Source organism: Macrosteles quadrilineatus, unplaced genomic scaffold, assembly GCF_028750875.1.
Source record: "Macrosteles quadrilineatus isolate MER2022 unplaced genomic scaffold, UCM_ALF_1.0 Scaffold_4__1_contigs__length_99947679, whole genome shotgun sequence".
NCBI lineage: Eukaryota > Metazoa > Arthropoda > Insecta > Hemiptera > Cicadellidae > Macrosteles > Macrosteles quadrilineatus.
This window is the reverse complement of record NW_026542597.1, coordinates 58,279,116-58,297,754: the sequence shown is the minus strand read 5'-3', so window position 1 is coordinate 58,297,754 and position 18,639 is coordinate 58,279,116. Positions and strand designations below refer to the sequence as shown.

The window sequence follows — 18,639 nt, the reverse complement described above, 5'->3', positions numbered from 1 at the left end:
TTAAGTGAAAATTTATAGTCTGTTTCTTTTCGGCATTGTAGAGTCTAAAATTGGTCGGAGAGAACAATACGTTTCGAGATCATCCTGTGAATAATATTTCTTTGAGATATTTTTTGCAGAAAGACCTGCGTTCGCTTGTCAGCTACGAATGTACTTTAATTTCTTTAACTTGACATAAACCCCCTTAGTTCCCACCATATCATCCCTTCCCATCGCTACCTGTACCTCCATCTACATGTACTCATTGTTGACATTGAACGGCTTGTTGAGTTGTTGCCGATAGAAGCAATCGCCTCGTTTGCCTTGACTTGTTATCAATTTAAATTCTACGGAGTAACTCCTCGGGGTGAAGTTTGTAAATAAGATTTCAATGAGAGTTTTGATCTGATTGTGGCCTTTTAAAATCTACGTGTGGATCGCATCTTGTGATGTAGCTTGAACTTATGTCTATTCTCGTTGACTGAGCTGTTGTAGTGGTGAATTGCGACATTTTCACCCAAATTGATTATTAGTGGTAGAAAATTGATTGACTTCCACGTATAGTTTCAACGGTTCACCACTATAAACAGATAAGGATATAACTTTTTGAAGATTTGTTGATATTTGTATGTTACATGTAGTTGTACGGTGTCTACCATTTGATCGAAAAACAACTTGGTCATCAAGCCAGTTAACTGTCGTTACTAGTCTAATTAAATAGATCGATAGAAATAAGACAAACTATTTTGTCGACATTTGTTGAGCAATCGCGATTTATTTTCACGTAAAGTAAGATGAATGCTGAGAAACCACTTGACTGTCAAGATAGTTTTCTCTTGGACACTTGACCGTCAGTCGGTCAACTGGCTTGACGACCAAATAGCTTGTCGTACAAGTGGTAACGCCCCGTAGTTGTAGGCCTATCTGTCGTACATCTGTCTCACTTCCCCACACTGCAATACAGTATTCTGTCTCACACTCACGCCCTTCCATCCGTCCCGCTGTAGATTCCCTGCTTGCTATAGGCTTGGCCTTGTGTTATTTTTATGATAGTTTATTCTAACGTGTAAGTCCTGTGAGTCTTCAAACTTGTTTGTGATGTGTCACATATTGTACGGGGAGGAATGCTTTGCATGTGTATGGTAATTTATCGTTTCAGGCTTGTGACGAATTATTAGAATCAAGTATACAGTTTTGGACAGAGCAAATGTTTAATTCTTGATTGGGTTATCCATCAAATATATTTCTTAAATATTACGTATTTTAAAATATTGTAATGTACTCATGTAATTATGCTGTACTATATAAGTTACGTGTCTAACATTCATGTAATTAATCGTTAAAAGTTTAATTAGAGGATCCCAGACAATTTCTAATTATTTGCAGGCTTAAATTCAAAATAAAATTTTAAATTTACTAATTGCATATTATGGTTTGAAGATGTACAAACAGGCTAACTAGCTATTCTCATGTGGCGTCACAAAACCATTTAAATACATAATATATGGGCGTGCATTAAATGTATGAGGACATAAAGCCTACATTACCGCTTAGCAGTTTAGTATTAATTGTGGAGCAATGCTGCTTTACAAGCCAAACGTTTATACATCACGATATGGAGATACTTTTTAAAGAAATTTCAACTTTAATAATATGAGTATGTTTATTCTACTGAATCTTAAAGGCAGGGTCAAGCACAGAAAGGGTCTTAAACAAATTTTATTTAGACGGTACTTCATGTGATATAAAGTTTGAAACCAGTTTTTCAAACGTTCAAAATGTAAAACTTTAATTTGGGATTTACTTTAAATTAGCTAAATAGCTAGTAACAAATCCGACAGCCGCTCTAACACCAAAAGAATGCTAATGATAAACCACAAAAAGCCCACAACACGCACTTTACATAGCTAGTGCACTATTCCTAATACTAATATCCCAATATTCATGTAAGTATTGAGTCTGTGTATATAGCTATCCAGTTATGCACGAATAATAATTTAGTAAATTAAATATTATTGTTAAGGTAATTATGTATTGTATACAGTATGAAATAAAATGGTTTATTGTCTGTAACTGTTTGCTTTATTCCATTGTTCTCACTCAGAATCGTAGAGAACAGATAAGGTGTACAAACTGAAACTCTGTACTGAAATAGTGTAATAGATCTATTCTCCTTGTGAATCATCGAAGAAAAATCATTCAGTCAGGTATGTATATTTCGTTGGTGATGACTATTTTTATATCCTAAACCCGTTTTAGCGTTAAAAAACTATATCAAGTATTTCAACCTTTGCTTGGCTCGTGCTCTAGTAAAACAACGATCACATAAGACCAATAGATGGAACACGTTGGCTACAACGTGAAGCCAGTATTTTTCACTAATCTTCACCAAGATGGCGGCTGCCGGCTGTGATGAGCCCTAGTAACGCGCGCAACTAATTAAATGTTAGTTGATATCAATGATATCCGTGACAATACGCCTTTGTATTATAAATATTTCTATTACTAACACAATGACCTTCAAAATACTGTACGCTTTTAATTTTTTTACTAGCGTTTACCGTTTCTTGGAAAGCTAGTTTACATAATTATTGACAACATCACTTTTTGGGCAAAAGAAAAATTCTGAATAGCTACAAATTAATTTATAATGTATGTATCTATATCGTATTTAAGTTTGATTAAGTTCTGGTGTTTGGTCTACAATGACACACGAATTTTCAATTTTTTTTACAAAGGCGTACGATTTTCTAAGTCACAAGATAGTTTCTGAAACCCTTTATATTCTTACACCTTTATATTCTGACTGTCATGTTAATTTTAATGATAGAGCTAAAAAAATATTATTTTTTAGATGAATACAAAGAATAAAACGAAGAACATTTATATGTACTCCGTGTTTTTCTAATTAGTTTAGAAACATTTCAGTATAGCTCCAAACATTAGTGTCTAAACTGATTTACAAGTGAGGTTGTATACGGAATCTGCCAGCATGACACAACGCAGGCGCGGCGGGTAGCCCCTATGGTACAATTTAAATTACAGTACAACCAAACTACACCAGCTATAGGCCGGCCGCACACTGATCAGACATAACGTCTTTTGACAAAACGTTTTGTCGGAAGACGTCTTGTCGGAAAACAAAAATGTCGCAGGTGTGCGGTGGTCTCAGACAAAAGACAAAAACAGGAGGGAAAACTAAATTCAGTCACCCGTAGACCAGTGTTGTGAAAAGCCAGAGATTGTGTGGTGTTAATAAAATGGATGAAGAAGTGGACGTAGCAATTATGCTGTGAAACTTTATACAACTTGCAGAACTAAACGAAGGAAGGTTGCATACATTTTCTGTATTTTCTGCATAAATAAAAAATGAACGACTACTAACTGTAAAGAAAATTATTACAAAATATGGAATAAGCTGAAAATTGAAATAACATGTTTTTTTTTTATTTTCTGCATGAATCGAAAATGAACAACTACTAACTGTAAGACAAATTATCACAATATGTAGATAAGTTGAAATATTTAAAATTAAAATATCATTGTATTATTTTCTGCATGAATCGAAAATGAACTACAGCACTACTAACTGTAATAAAAAATATTACAATATATTACAATAGATAAGTTGTACTGTATCCGCCCTCCGCGCATGCGCAGAACTGTTTGTCTGATCGCGTTTTGGCTTCAGACGAAATATTGGAGGCGATCACAAAAACACCCAAAAACGTCTTCAGACAAAACAACGCGTCTGAAGCCTCTGTCGCATCAGCGTGCGATGCCTCCATTTAAACTGCATGGTAGGCCACTCCCTTCCGACGTCTTTCGACAAAACGTTTTGTCGAAAGACGTTTTGTCGCATCAGTGTGCGGCCGGCCATATGATCCAAAAAATTCAACTCTAGCTACAAAATCCACCGTTTTTTTACTTACCTGGCAAAAAAAATAGCAGCCGACGAACTTTTTCATGTCATGTTTTTAAACTCATTTAAATGTACCTACTTTATTTGAAGATTTAAAATATAAAATATTAACTCTTAAGCTTTTAATTAGAACCAATAGCGTCCTAGACTTATTGACATCTCTCACACGAAGTTTCTACGATTTACCTTTATAGTCTAAGTAGGCTAAATGTCAAGTTATTTTGAAGCGGAACATTGAGTTTTTGTGCCGTTTTCATCGGCATATGCGCTTCTATCCTGCGGTAAGATGGCGGAACTGGCTTCACTGCTTGAATGTAGTTAGATAGGCGTGCTCCATATATTGGTTTTGTTTTATGTGATCGTGGATAACCAAACAGTACCACTGTAAAATCTAGTCTAAAGGAGTATGTTTTATCTATGTCTAAAGTAAGATAAAAACATCAGTCATCATCAGCGCACTCACGTACCTAATCTAATCTGATCGATGAGAAACGCTCATTAAAACTGGCTTCAGATTCAGCAATACGATGATGGTACAGTAGTCTAGTATCCAGGGTCAACAATGATGTTTAGCTGAAAACGTGTAACGATGTCTTTGGCTGCAACTCTCACTAAGGAAGTTGCATTGGCACAGGGAGTATGAAGTTTCTGGCAATAACGTAGATTAAATTAGTAGACCTGTGGTAATAGTAAAAATATGTTTAAGTCCAGAGTCCCCACTCCCCAGTGGACGGGGTTTCTTAGGAAACCATTTTCAAGTACCTACATACTGTATAAATAATCGAATTTATACATATATAACCTAAAAATTAATCAGTTCGTGGTTAAAGTTAACATACCTCATTGAATTAGAACACTTTATCGATAATCTAGGCTAGGCCTACTGAAATTGATTGCAATATTAGGCTATTGTTTGCATTTTATATAATTGAATTTGGTAATTGAAGGCGTAAATAGCAACATGAAGGCATTGGTTAAAGAGATTAATTAGATGTTCATATTCAGCTGAAAGCAAATAAGCAATGACCCATTATAGTGACCGGTAGGTTAAAGGAGTTTTTTTTATTTTGGTTATTTCTTAGTATTTTACTTATCTTGTATTTGACTACTTAAGTTAATTAAGGTTTCTATTGTATCTGTATTTTGTAAAATATAAAAACAATACACGTAGCCTATTGTAGACATTTTGTAGTGGAACGGTCCGAAGGAAAGACTGGTCTTGTTATCAGTTGGGCAGAATAATGATTTATCAAGTTCGAACTGGCAATATTCGGACCGTTCCGACAAAAATTGCAGCAACGTGTAATGTAGTTGTAATTTACTTAAAGGAAAGACACAAACATTTTTAATCTATATTAACTTAATTGCTTATAGGCCTATTTTTAAACTGTCTAGAAGGATTTTTGGCAAATAACACACACGTGGTTTACAGACAGCTAAGTTAATGCATATATTTCATTAATCAAATTTTACAGAACTACATTACAAAATCAATTCTGACAAGAATTAAGTTAGGTGCTAAAGAGCTTGAAGAGCAAAATTCAACAAAATATTACGTTAAAGTGACAACAACAAAAAAAGAAAATATGTTTACATTAGGCCTAAGTTTAGTATATATTTGTGGCACTTAAGAAAACGTATGTAAATACAGTAATGCTAAACGCATAACTTAATGTTCTTTTCTGAAAAGTCTCACTCCGTTACGCCATCAGACTCCGATGCTTCTTCTTTAACTTCAACCTTTCCAATTTTCGTATTTGTTGATTGAGGTGCAGGTAACTCTGGGTGAATCTCATCTTCATTGACTTCTCTAACAACCACGTATCTTTCAGTGTCTTTCAACTTAAGCTCTTCAATTTCCTTAGTTAATCTTAGAATCTTCTTCTCCTGGTTGCCAATTATCGCTTTGAGTCTTATCGAGTATCCAGATTTAGTTCCCTTTTCACAAGGTCTGTCCAGATAAGGGTATCTTGAAGGCACCACATATGTGACTAATGGCTCTAGTACCATGATTTGATACTGTTGGGACGAATCGAAGGCTACGTTGTTCTGGCTGAACATCCTGGCTTGCCAATCTCTTGTTAATGTTAAAGATAGTTTTCGGCATGCCGCCTGTTTCAGTTCCAGCTGTTGTTGTAGAAGGCTAATTTTATCCTGAAGATCCTTATTCACTTCTGCAAGGTATTTAACTTTCAGGTAAAGTTCCTCTTGGACTTTCAGCAAACTCGCCACGCGATGACAGTTGGAACACGATATTGGAGGTGGTGGATGTTGAATGCCATTAAGTTTATTACTTTCAGACTCCATTTCTTTCTGAACGAAAATCTGTTTGTTTTTATTAAATGTTTCAATGAACCTATTGCCGCTTTGATTGGGCCTAGAGTCGCTACGGTTCGAGTTTTGAGAGACGTTTTCAGTTTCTTCGTTTACAGATTTCAGCGTTGGACGTTTTGGTATGTTTAATTTTACATTTGATTTAGGCCTAGTGTTGTTATCAAAGTTTTCCTTACTTGAGTCATCACTCTCTTCGCTGATGTTATTTCTTTCGGGGATTATTTTCATAGGGGGGCAGAATTCAAAGGCTTTACTTATGCCATAAACTTCAGTGTGTCTACTTATGTAAACAAAATTATACTTATTGCCATAATTTAAGTTTTTCGCCCCTTTTAAACTAAACAGGATTCTGAAACACCTTTCGGATGTGCTTGTAGGAACACAGGATGCGAATTCAAAAGTGGTCATCAAATCAAGATTTATGGAACTCGACAAACTGCACCCGAAAGGAAAGAGTGCTATCCAGTCACTTGTAGAAACACTTACTTCTTTATCTACTACATACTCGATTAGGATTTTAAAAGGACAATTAAGATCCATCTGAAGGTTTTTTACGTTTAGGAACGTTACTGAACTGCTACTCATTATAAAATAATTTAAATTTACTTCATCACATAAAGACTCTTATAAAATAAATATTTGGATTGTACTTAACTTATTTGATTACAACAGGCCCAAACTATTTAGCATAAAACTCACACTTCACATTCAAAACTCATAAAACTTGAACAAGAAACCCAAAACAAAACAAACAAACTCTTAACCTATTTTTGTCATCAATAACAGAAGTATACAGGCAAAAGGAAGAAGATCAAGTCTTGGCCATTGATCATAGATCATGCGTTCGCTAATGAAAGGCTTGTTCTATAGTCAATATATCCGCTTCGGCCGTTGCTTAACAGACATATCGTTCAACGATTTAAATAAATTCAATTAATTGTATATGGATAACAGATTGTGTATTTTATAGTTGTCTTTAAATTAATCAGGTATTTTTCACGAACACTTGAACAGTCGTGGTATGGATCATAAAACTAAACAAATGAGGTTTTTGGGCTGAAAAAAAAAACATTATTTAACATTACTCAAATGTAACTGGCTAAACCATAAGTTAATGTTTTTAGTATAGGATTTGGGCCATCAACGTCATTTGTTTATGTTATATGATCCATATCGGTTCTGTTCAAGTATTCGTGGTATTTGCACACAAATATTTATTGTGATTCATACTTGGATTAAAATACCTACTTTGTATGGTCACTATTTCAATGAAAAGTATAAAATATTATAATTCTTTTATGGACTAAGAGGTACTACTCTGTTACAGATGCAGTATTCCACATTAGGGGAATTCGCTAAAAAGCATTAGACCTACAATTTAATTGTACCGTACCGGTACCTATCTAAATTTGTTAGTAGGCCTAGGTCTAAACATTATATTTACAATATTTAGTTCAGTCAGTTTTTCAGCATTGACATTATTCGATCTGAGTTTAAAATTACAATACGGTATAGTTGATTTGCACATGCACACTTCGATGTTATACTCATAGTTCAAATAATTTAAGCGTAATAAATTTGGATAGCATTTCGGGACTCGGGAGTAGTAAATGCCATTACAGAGTTGTATACATGATAGGAGTCTTCTTAGCGAATTTGAAACTCCAGCGATCCAATTTCGGTGGACTGTCAAACTATGCGAAAGCATTTTTCAGTTTTCTGCGTGCCGCATCACGCAATGTCAATAGTAAGTTAGGTCTAGTTCTCTCGCCTCTATTCAAAAACTTATACGCGAAGACAAACAACCGAGGCTACTACTGGGTTAAATCATGTATGTTTTATCTATGGTTAAATTTACATAAGATTTAATCAATAAAATTGGGGGGGGGTCAACAAAATCAACAATAAGTTATTGGGTTGCCTTCTTTTAAAATATCGTTAAAGGATCTATTACATCGATGTGACGATGTATATAGTCTAACTAGACTATTTTGACTATCGTCTCTCTCTCTCTCTCTCTCTCTCTCTCTCTCTCTCTCTCTCTGTCTCTCTCTCTCTCTCTCTCTCTCTCTCTCTCTCTCTCTCTCTCTCTCTCTATCTCTCTCTCTCTCTCTCTATATATATATATATATATAGTCTAGTTAGACTACATCGATGGGACCTACAGTTATATTTTAGTTGATTAAGAAAGATAATATGTGAAATGCTTTAAAATATTCTTGTTCATAGATTAATCATCCAAGCACAACTTATAAAATTAGACTGTAGATTCGTTTGAAATATAATACTCATAACAGGAGGAGACCTGAGATCTCACTGGAACATTGCTTTTTTACTGGACATAAATTTAAATAGACATAAATTCCCTTTTATCATCAACCTGTAAAATAAAAATCAACAATAACATTAGGCTAAATGTTTGCTGGGACGGATTATAACTAAATGGACCTAATATGAATTTGCCTTATTAACACTTGATATTAAATGTCCATCATTGATTAAAATACAATGAGGCTGGATTTTACTAGACAGCTCAGTTACCGCCTCCGTGTAAGCTCTCTAATTCCTCAGCTGGTCCGTTTAACCTTCAGACCTCGTAATTGGTGAGTTAACCGCAGGAAGTGTTTACGTAGGAGTCGTAAGTGGAATTAGCGGCAGACGTGCATTGGATTCCCTCCCTCGCCTTTGCCATAGTAAGTCCATAATATGGACCCCACGTGGTGAGTGAAGAGGATGTCGTCTAATTCTAGAAGATTATACCTAGAGTACAGCCTCATAGAATGATTAAGGTGTTTTATTAAGAGGAAAGAGCACTATTTATTTAATTGAGATATTACAATAATGTATTTATCATAATATATTTATTCCTTTTCAACCCATTTTTCATTAATAAATAATTGAGAAGGTGGCGTTTCATCTTTGGCACACACTGCTAGTTTCAGTAAATGTGTGTTAATGTGTGTAGTGTGTTCTATTCTATTTCATTGAAAAGTATTAAAGTATTAAAAATGCTTTTTTTGGGAAAGTGGCCCCAACCAAAAAATATTAGCTTTAGACTTAGAATTAATTCTATTGTAAAATCAGACACCTGTTTTGATGGATTAACTTATCTACATAATTTAAGGTAGAGGCCTAATTTACGATTTTTATACTTCTCTTCTCTTTGATTAACAGAGTAACAGAGTACAAGAGGACAGACTAATAGACTATAGTTCATAAATAAATGATGTTATTGCTTTTAGTTAAAAAATGCTATGAAATAACAAGAACATATATATATATATATATATTGACACGCCCTCTCTACTCAAACTGAAAAAAAGCAATAAGCTTAAATTTATTTTGTCTTCAGCAACCCTTTTTTTTATAAAGAATGATAAAATATAACACGGGGTGTGTTTAATACGACCATAATATGATTAATTTATTAATCCTTATAGGGATTAATCCCTATATAGGGATTAATACATAGGTAGGATTAATAAATAAATAGGGATGCGATTTCGCATCTTATTTTAAAGTATAAGAAGTCTGTTTTAGCGAATTTCCCTATAGGGAAGAAGCTGTTGAGGTCAAAGCTAATTTGGATTTAACATTGGTAACGTTAGTTTAGGAGTTAGCTGCCAAATTTAATTGTAAACTAGGCATACTTATTTGATTTTATGGACAATATCCCATAGGGTTCAAAGCACGGCCACCATTTTCAAAGTCAGTAGTTGCATGAAATGAGTGGAGTACCTTTACTCTGTTGCTCTATTATTGTTAAATATAATCATAGTGCATTAATATAATCATAAGTTGCATGTAGTATGATTTACATAATATATATATTTATATATATATACCGTACTGGGGAGTATAATCATTATTCAATGTCAGGAGTTACATTGTGGTAGTGTTGGCCACTACTGTTTGTCAGCTGGTTTTTATCTTTGTCTTCTCTTATCAACCCTGAAAAACAAATCAAATAAATAAAAGCTAGATCTATAATATAGTAAATAACAATGCCGGCGAATTTACAATTATTTATAGACTACAAGCAAAGTGTTATGTGTTATAAGTGTTGAATTTGGTAAATAATGAATGTGAATGTTATAACAGTGATCCTTGAAGACGTAAAGAGAATAATCTACCAAATGACATGATGTAAGCTTATAGCCTAGGTTAAGCCCTTTTGTTTTAGGCCTAAAATCATTAGTCTTGGCACTAGGCCTTTAATTTGCCTTATAATGGCATTTTAAAAAGCTAAATGCAAGACCAATCTACCTTACAATTGTCCAGCTATTTTCTATAACATGTTTTGACTAGCTTAGTCTTATTTACATGAATTTGTCATCCTTATTTTGCATTTCATCTTTGAGTCCTTTTTGGCAAAATTTCCTTTCTGGCAAAGTCACTTATTACATAGATTACGATAGAGATCTATCACCTAATATAAAGGTAAGTGTCTCATCCTACCATAATAGGGGTTAAGTTAATATGTCATAATATAGTTTTCGGGTAGACTTCCGTATCTGTTGGCACAAACAACCGAATGAAAATATCGATCGATATATCAATTATTCGATATATCGTTTGGTTAGTTAGGTAAGGTTAACCTAACCTAACTGACTAAATGATATATTGAATGAAACAATGAAATAGCCTAATCAATATTTTCATTCGGTTGTTTGTGCCAACAGATACGGAAGTCTAGGTACCCTAGTTTTCGTTTTTTGGAGCATTAATTATTATAGGTACCTAACTTACAGGACCTTAGTTAAAACTCTTTATGGCAGTATGTTTGTATATAACCAAAACATACTCCCTTAGTAGATTTGTGTCATACTTATGAAACAGCAGAAGCCAATTTTATTGTTAGTTTTGTACTTTGTACTGTAGAGGTCGTGTTTTCTTTACAATTTTTTTCTTGCTATTTCAGTCATTTATAACATCATTTAACCAAATAAAACAATCTAATCATAAACAATATATAACCAAACAGTACCTTAAAGCACAAATCATGAGAATAACTTTAAATAATGGAAACAAAATTTTGTCTACAATAGTCCTAGCGATCAGTGTCAACGTACGTGAACTTGACATGTAAAACTTGCTTCAAAATTTACAATGGGATGGGAAGTCTACTTGTGTTGCTTAGTCTATGATATAACTCTTCAGGTTCAGTTTAGGCCGAGATCAATATTGTTATTCTAGATGTTTCCATATAGGGCAGCCTACAGTTGTCCCACAATAATCCGACACTTGTGATCCAATGTATACTCGGTAGTCCGACTTGCCAAGTATTATCAGCAAGAAAAACCAGCCAAGTTAGTTTTAGTACTTTCTGTTAACCGAACTTGATTATTTTAAAAAATTTTTATTAGCTCACTTTCTTGTCCGGTACAAATTTTGCAATCAATTTTATAGTAACTTCCCGATGAGCTAGAGACTTGAAACTTGAAACATCGCTCACAGATGGAGGACAATGCAATGTTATATCATTTAATTTTCATGTATTTCCCTTGGGCTACGCCCCATGGTCTTGTTTTTATTAGCTCGCTTGTCCAATAATCTTGTCCGGTACAAATTTTAATACCGGTATCAATTTTAAACTAACTTCCTGATGAGCTAGAGACTTGAAACTTGGAACATAGCTTACAAATGGATGACAATGCAATACTGTATCATATTATTTTCATATTTCCCTTGGGCTAAGCCCAATGGGCTTCCAAATTTTCCATATTTACATTTTGAAAGAATGTAAATACCTATCCTATATCAATTAACTTAAGGCAGCTGTAAATACGGTACCTACCTACTTAAATTTGACAGTTCGAAGAGCAGAGGTTAAGAGGTACAGGTTCTACTGCCGAGATATTCTAAATATAAAACAAGCAATTCAAAGTAAACATCAAATATCTGATTACAGATAATTAAGGTTTTGGTTATGTATTAGCAGGCCATATAAAATAGATTTAAAAGACTAAAAAGTAGAAAATAATTTTACTAATATTATAAATGTGAAAGTTTGTGTGTTTGTTTGTTTGAAGTTCAATCACACATTTTAACTACTGGTCGGATTGGATTGAAATTTGGTATGATGATAGCTCACATTCCAGATTAACATATCGACACATTCTTATTTCAAAAATCCTTTTGGGCTCCGCCCCAGTGGCTGTAAAGTTGTCCATGTTAATCTTATAAGTATATTAATTTTTAAAAGGAACTAGTGGCTTGTAGAGACATAAGTACCTAAAAAGCTCTTAAGCGTTTGTCTGTTTGTCAGGAGAGATCCCTGTGGGTAAAAACTTGAAAACAGGACAATTGCTGTCCCCAGCTATTTATACCTCTTTCGCTATCTATTCCTGCTCGAAATAGTTTTAAAATAATTTATTATACCTTCCTTTGAATAAAAATGTTTATGATTCTCGATTTTAATACTATGTAGTAAAGAAAAGTGTGTTTGAAAAGTTCCAAAATGGGTAGGTATTTCCCTTGGGCTACGCCCCATGGGCTTGTTTTTATTAGCTCTCTTTCTTGCTTTTTTTTCTTGGTAGTAAAAAACCCTGTCCCCTAGGTTAGAAGTTGGATACATAAGCTTAAATATTTTCAGCAATATTAAGGCAATAAATTTTAAATATTTGATTTGAACTAATTTATAATGTTAAAATATTGACAAAAATTACCAAACAGGCTTTTTGAAATTATACTGGCAATAACAATTGTTAAAAGTCGCGTCCCTGGCTGTGAATGTAATGCTGGGTTTGAGGGTCGGAACCAGTTCTGGTCAGGTCTTTCAACCCTATCGACTACGGGCGGATCGATATTTCGGCCTCTCTCAGTTCGTTGTTGACTGTGGGTGAAGTAGGTTAGGCGTGATGTTATGCCAGGCTTTCCAGTTTAGGCTATTCGGAAAGTCTTTATTTAAAATCTGTTTTGTAAGCCTTAAGTTTTTGTTTAATGGTCGGTACTGATAATAACTGTTATAATAAGGCAAATAACTTATTTAAAACTAAGAAAATATAAGTCAAACGCATACTTAACCAAACTTATGGCCAGCAAAGGAAACCATGGCCTCTATGTTCCATTTTAGTAAATGACGAGAGTGAAAATGCTAATGTTGGTCACTGTAATTTGGGTCACAAAATCTGAGGATCTGATGTGTGACCTACATTACTTTTGGTGAATTGTGTGACCCAAATTACTTCTCTTATGAGTTTCCAATGTCAAGAATTATTTTTTTGGTAACCCAAAGTTATTTCCAGACAATCATGAAAATCTATGGAAAATTATGGAAAAATTGGGTTAGAAAAATTATGGACCAGAAAATTATTTCTGTTTACTTCTTTACTTGACCTATTCTCATTTCTCATAGAAGTTCTCCATTTATGCGTTTGAGTCACTGTGTAATGTCAGTCACGTGACCTACATTACAGTACTTGTAATTTGGGTCACTCTTGAAATGGTGGGTCACAAGGTGTTTGTTGGCATATACCTAGCTTTGTAATGATAGGAGCCATGTTTCTGTAAAAATGTTTCACAAAAACAGAGTACATATTTATCTTTTCAACAAATCTAATAAATCCTTACTAGTATAGGCCCTACCTGTTGCTAGAATTCAAGCAATTGCTAAGTATTACAGGCGTTATTGAATAACGGTCATAATTTCTTATGACTTTAAAAGATTCAACTCAAAGATTATGGAAATACTCAAGATGTACATAACAGATCGATATAATCAACATTTCTTGTAGGGTAAATAGTGTTTTCTATGAATAGCCTTACTCATAGCCACATTAGGTTGTCCATAATAACGATTATAAATTCTTAAAAAAAAACATTACTTTTATTTCCTCTCCTTGAAAATGAGGTGTTCTGTGACTTTCCTATGTTTCCATAGTTTGCAAATCGGGTCTTACAATGGTTACTAAGAAATCCAGCACCGTGATAATTCAGTTTTTTTTTAGTAGGTATATCAAATTATCCAGGCCCTCTCGCTTTTTTCCATTGTAACATTTACGCCAACCCAATTCAAATAGTAGATATTTCATTTCAGCCAAGTCAGTAAATGTTTGTAGCAAACTCCTCGTTCCCACTACCACCCTGGCTTAAATCCAGGACCTATTTGCCAGGCCAATTCCCCGTAAAAATCTTCTTTCTTTTTAGGCTTCAGCCACTTTTAATACTCGTCCAGACACATTATGTGTTCAAAAGCCTAACAGCACGACTCCCTTCCCCATACCGCCCTGAGCAATAGGGATCATTGAGATTCGCTCTACTAACCTTTCCTCTCCCTTTCATGGGCAAGTTTTCATTCATTTTCTTTCTTAGTTTTTGTTTGTTTCTTATTTAAATTTAAAAAGAACTTGTATGTATCCCTGGTTTTTCCTATTTCCTTAACTATTTTTCTAAACGTCTCAGTTGTTTCCTTGTCACTCATCATGTTTTATTTTCTCATCTCTAGACCTCTCTTATCCAAGACTTCTTCCAGTTCTCTCCTATTTGTCTCCTGAAGTGAACTATTTATAAATACGTGACTTGTGGTTTTTATTTCTCCACATCTACATACTTCCTCTTTCAACAGGTGAAATCTCCACAAATTCACCTTGAAATTTTCTATGTCCTGTGACAAACTGCGTTTCATAATGGCCCATCTCCCAATCTTGTTCCAGTCTCTTTCTGATATTAGGTATATATCCAAACGTTTACCTTTAAAACGTTAACATAGTATCCGGCTATCAACGACAATAGCATTATTTGCATTTCGTTCGCATCTACCAGTTAAAGTTCGACGGCCTCCTCCTATTGAACTTCCTGGTCGAAGTCTTATAATATCCATTATGTCGAATGTTTTTTTAGATATGTTTTGATTTTGTGCAAATAAAAACTGGTTTAAAACAGTACTTACTTTCCGTGTCCGGAAATCAGACTTCACTTTTCCAAAAATTAGCTACCGATATGGCTTTGTCATTTGCATGTAAAAGATCATCTAATTTGCAAGACTGGTCTAGGCGTGGGCAGATCAGCAGATGGCCAGGATCCTGAACAGCACCACACGCGCACAAGATGTTTTCTTCGTCTGGTAAGAGACCCCATTTCTGCATGTTTGTCTTGCATTTTGGTACCTCGACCCTAATTCAATTTAGGGTCTTCCACACCATGTAATGAAGGCCTCCACCAGGAGCCAGTTCCTCCCTGGCTGGTATGGGAGGGTTAGTCAACGTGGCCTCCCACCTTGCCACCCGATTGCTTGAGAGTGATCCATCCAGGACTCGTGTCCGTGATAAAAAGCTCTTTCTGGACCGAAGCCGTCGCTCTGCAGGTTGGTGGCCGTGTAATGGGTGACAAGGGTCTGTCTCTTGCTTAGTCCTTTTTGCGTCGGCAGCAACATCACGTCGGATTGATGGAGGGGCGATCCCTACGATAGGATAGAGTTTGTGTACTGGGGTTGGTTTCAAACACCCAGTTACAATCTGAGCCATGTCATTGACTGCAATGTCAACCTTTTTTGCATGTGACAATGCATTCCATACTGGTGCAGCGTACTCCGCAGCCGACATACTGAGCGCTAAAGCTGAGGTTCTGAGGACCTTAGTGTTAGTACCCCAGCATCTGCTGGTGAGCTTCCTGATGATATTATTCCTCGCTGAGACTTTACCTCTTGACGCAATACAATGCGCCTTTAATGTCAGTGTGCGGTCCAGTATGACACCAAGATATTTGGGTGTAGGACAATGCTGAAGACGGTCTCACATTCAACTCACGGCCTGCTTCTCTATTGTTTAGGTGAAAGGCACAAACTTGGGTCTTAGCAGGGCTCGGCTTGAGGTGATTTGCGTCATAGTACTGGGAAAGTTCATTTAGAGTCATAGTCAGCTTCTGTTCCACCTCTTGAAAACTCCTACCTTGTGCCGCCACTGCCGTATCATCGGCATATATATACTGACGTGTAGCGTTTGGCAACGGTTGGTTCTTAGTGTAAATGTTATAAAGAGCTGGAGCTAAGACGCTGCCCTGAGGCAATCCATTTCTTTGATTCCTCCATCTACTTTTCTTGCCTTGAAGGGACACGAAAAACCGCCTGTTATGAAGAAAAGTGCCTATCATTGAAGTCAGCTGGTAGTATTTGGTAATACTGTACACTTTTCCCAAGAGTCTTCGATGGTTTACGGCATCGTAGGCAGCTGTTAAAACTACAAAAGCGACACCCGTGATCTGTTTTCTCTCAAACCCATCCTCAATGTGCTGGGTCAGGTTTAAAACTTGGCCACAACAAGACTTGCCTGATCGAAAGCCTGCCTGTTGTGGAATGATCTTTTGTTCCAGAAAATCGCCGATTCGATTGAGTATCAGACGTTCTATTATTTTATATGTGTGGCATAAGAGGGAAACAGGTCGAAAGTTCTTAGGATCGTTTAGATCTTTCCCAGGTTTGAGCAGTGCAGCCACACGAGCTTTCCTCCATGCCTTTGGTATACAGGGTGAGTTTTAAATGAGTTCCCCCCCTACTTTTTTTTAAATTTCTTAAGATATCAACTCCGGACCACGTTAGATCATTGTAGGGTAGTAAGTACTTCATTTTGACTTGGTATAAATTTTTGGCCGCTATCTTGGATCCGCCATATTGGATACAAAGTTTTTTTTTCAAATGTTAAGGTAGGGTTGTGACCCATCGTTTTAAACTAGATTTTTATGCTGAATACGATGCTGCAATTTGTTTTAAAAAATCTTGATCCATTCTAAAGTTATGACAACTTCTTATAACATTATTTTTAGCCCATTTTAACATTGTGCATTTAGAAACTAAGAACATAATCGCAAAATAGTGCTAGATAAAGATAAGTATACACCACATAATATACATAAATCTTTATCTAGCACTATTTTGCGATTATGTTCTTAGTTTCAAAAAGTAGGGGGGGGAACTCATTTAAAACTCACCCTGTATGTATTTGGCTTACGCACATGTAAAAAAAAAAAAAAAAAACAGTGAAACATCAAAATCCTTATAGAACTTCTCCCTAAGAATAGCATGGGAACTTTGAAGGCCACTGGGGCAGAGCCCTGATGGAATTCCAAAATTTTATTGTTTGATGGCAAAACTACATGCTAAGACCTTTCTAACGACACCTTGGACATGGTGATCGGTAGCACCACCGCTCCAAAACAATTATGAGAAAAATATGCCTAGTGTATTAAATATATAGATACCTTTTCTTTCCATTATTTTCAATTAGTATAACCAGCTGTTTAAAATATTAGTGTAAATTAAAAGTATTCATCTGTTCAAATGTAAACAAACATTTTCTCCCTAACAATAACATGGGGACTTTGAAGGCCACTAGGGCAGAGCCCTGATGGATTTTCAAACATTTTTTGTTTGATGACAAATCTACATGCAACGACCTATCCAAGGACACCTTAAACTTGCTGGTCGGATGTGTAGCAGATTAACAATTATCAGAAAATTCATGTTGGTCTATTAAATATAGATTTGATTTAGGTAATTTAATTTACAACTATAATCATATTTTATGACTAATAGTTTTACACTGAAACACAGCAAGAGTTTTAATTTTTGAAGTTTCAGGATAAAAATCCTTGAAAATATTTATCTAACCCCACCATAGTGAAAAAACCAGTTGAAAACGGTTCAGATTTGGTCTAAATATTATATTCCTTTTCTGTGCCTACAGGTATAGTTACAAAGGATAATAAAATACCTTTTTGCTACACTATACTGTTTTGATAGACTTTCCATGAATGATATTATTTCGGAAAACAACTGCTTGAAAGAATTATTGTTTTTATCAAAATTTTTGAGTTTGAGTTTTGAGTGGATATATCCGTTTTGGGTCCCCCTGGACCAAAAAAAGTGGTTTTCGAAGTAATGTCTGTGTGTGTGTGTGTGTGTGTCTGTGTCTGTTCTCTGTAAGTGTGGATGTGTACAGAGCTACATACCATACCTGTAGCCCGATTTTGATGAAATTTGGTATGTAGATACTAATCCATAATATCTCCAGGAGTTATATTATTTTTTGAAATTTCGATATTTTATGGTGTTTTTCCCATAAAGTAACAGAAAAATTGGATTTTCTCAAAAACTGACCGAACGATTTGATTAAAATCCATTATGTCATAGTCTTTTAAGTTCTAAACAAAATGGTAGAAACCCCATTTCCGTAAAAATTAGGGTTAAAAAGTTATTGTAACTTATGTTATTTTCCCATAAAAAAAACAAAAATCTGATTTCAATAAAAAAGCCGGTTTTGATTAAAATTAATGTGTTATGGTCCTTATAAATCTAAACAAAATAGTGCTACCGGATTGCTGTAACAATTATAGTTCAAGAGTAATTGCAACTTTTGTGATTTTCCCTATAAAATATCATAGTTACTCCCACCGCTTTCCCATGATAAAGG

At 35.0% G+C, this 18,639-nt stretch overlaps 2 protein-coding genes across 2 annotated transcripts in view; one reads left to right on the top strand and one right to left on the bottom strand.

The window, feature by feature from the left end:
* Nucleotides 1-5,593: 5,593 nt before the first annotated feature.
* LOC128992949 (uncharacterized) lies at nt 5,594-6,775 on the bottom strand. Its single transcript, XM_054416695.1, has one exon. It carries the CDS (start codon nt 6,773-6,775, stop codon nt 5,594-5,596), a length of 1,182 nt encoding a protein of 393 aa, XP_054272670.1.
* A 3,450-nt stretch (nt 6,776-10,225) lies between these two features.
* LOC128992286 (uncharacterized) overlaps nt 10,226-18,639 on the top strand; it is a 36,268-nt gene continuing 27,854 nt past the window's right edge. Inside the window, exon 1 of the mRNA XM_054415780.1 lies at nt 10,226-10,381. The gene's annotated coding sequence lies outside the window, so the exon portion shown is untranslated. The remainder of the gene's footprint in view (nt 10,382-18,639) is intronic.

What these genes read in the sequence shown, in the direction of transcription:
- LOC128992949 (XM_054416695.1), bottom strand. Translation starts at nt 6,775, where the DNA reads ATGGATCTTAATTGTCCTTTTAAAATCCTAATCGAGTATGTAGTAGAT.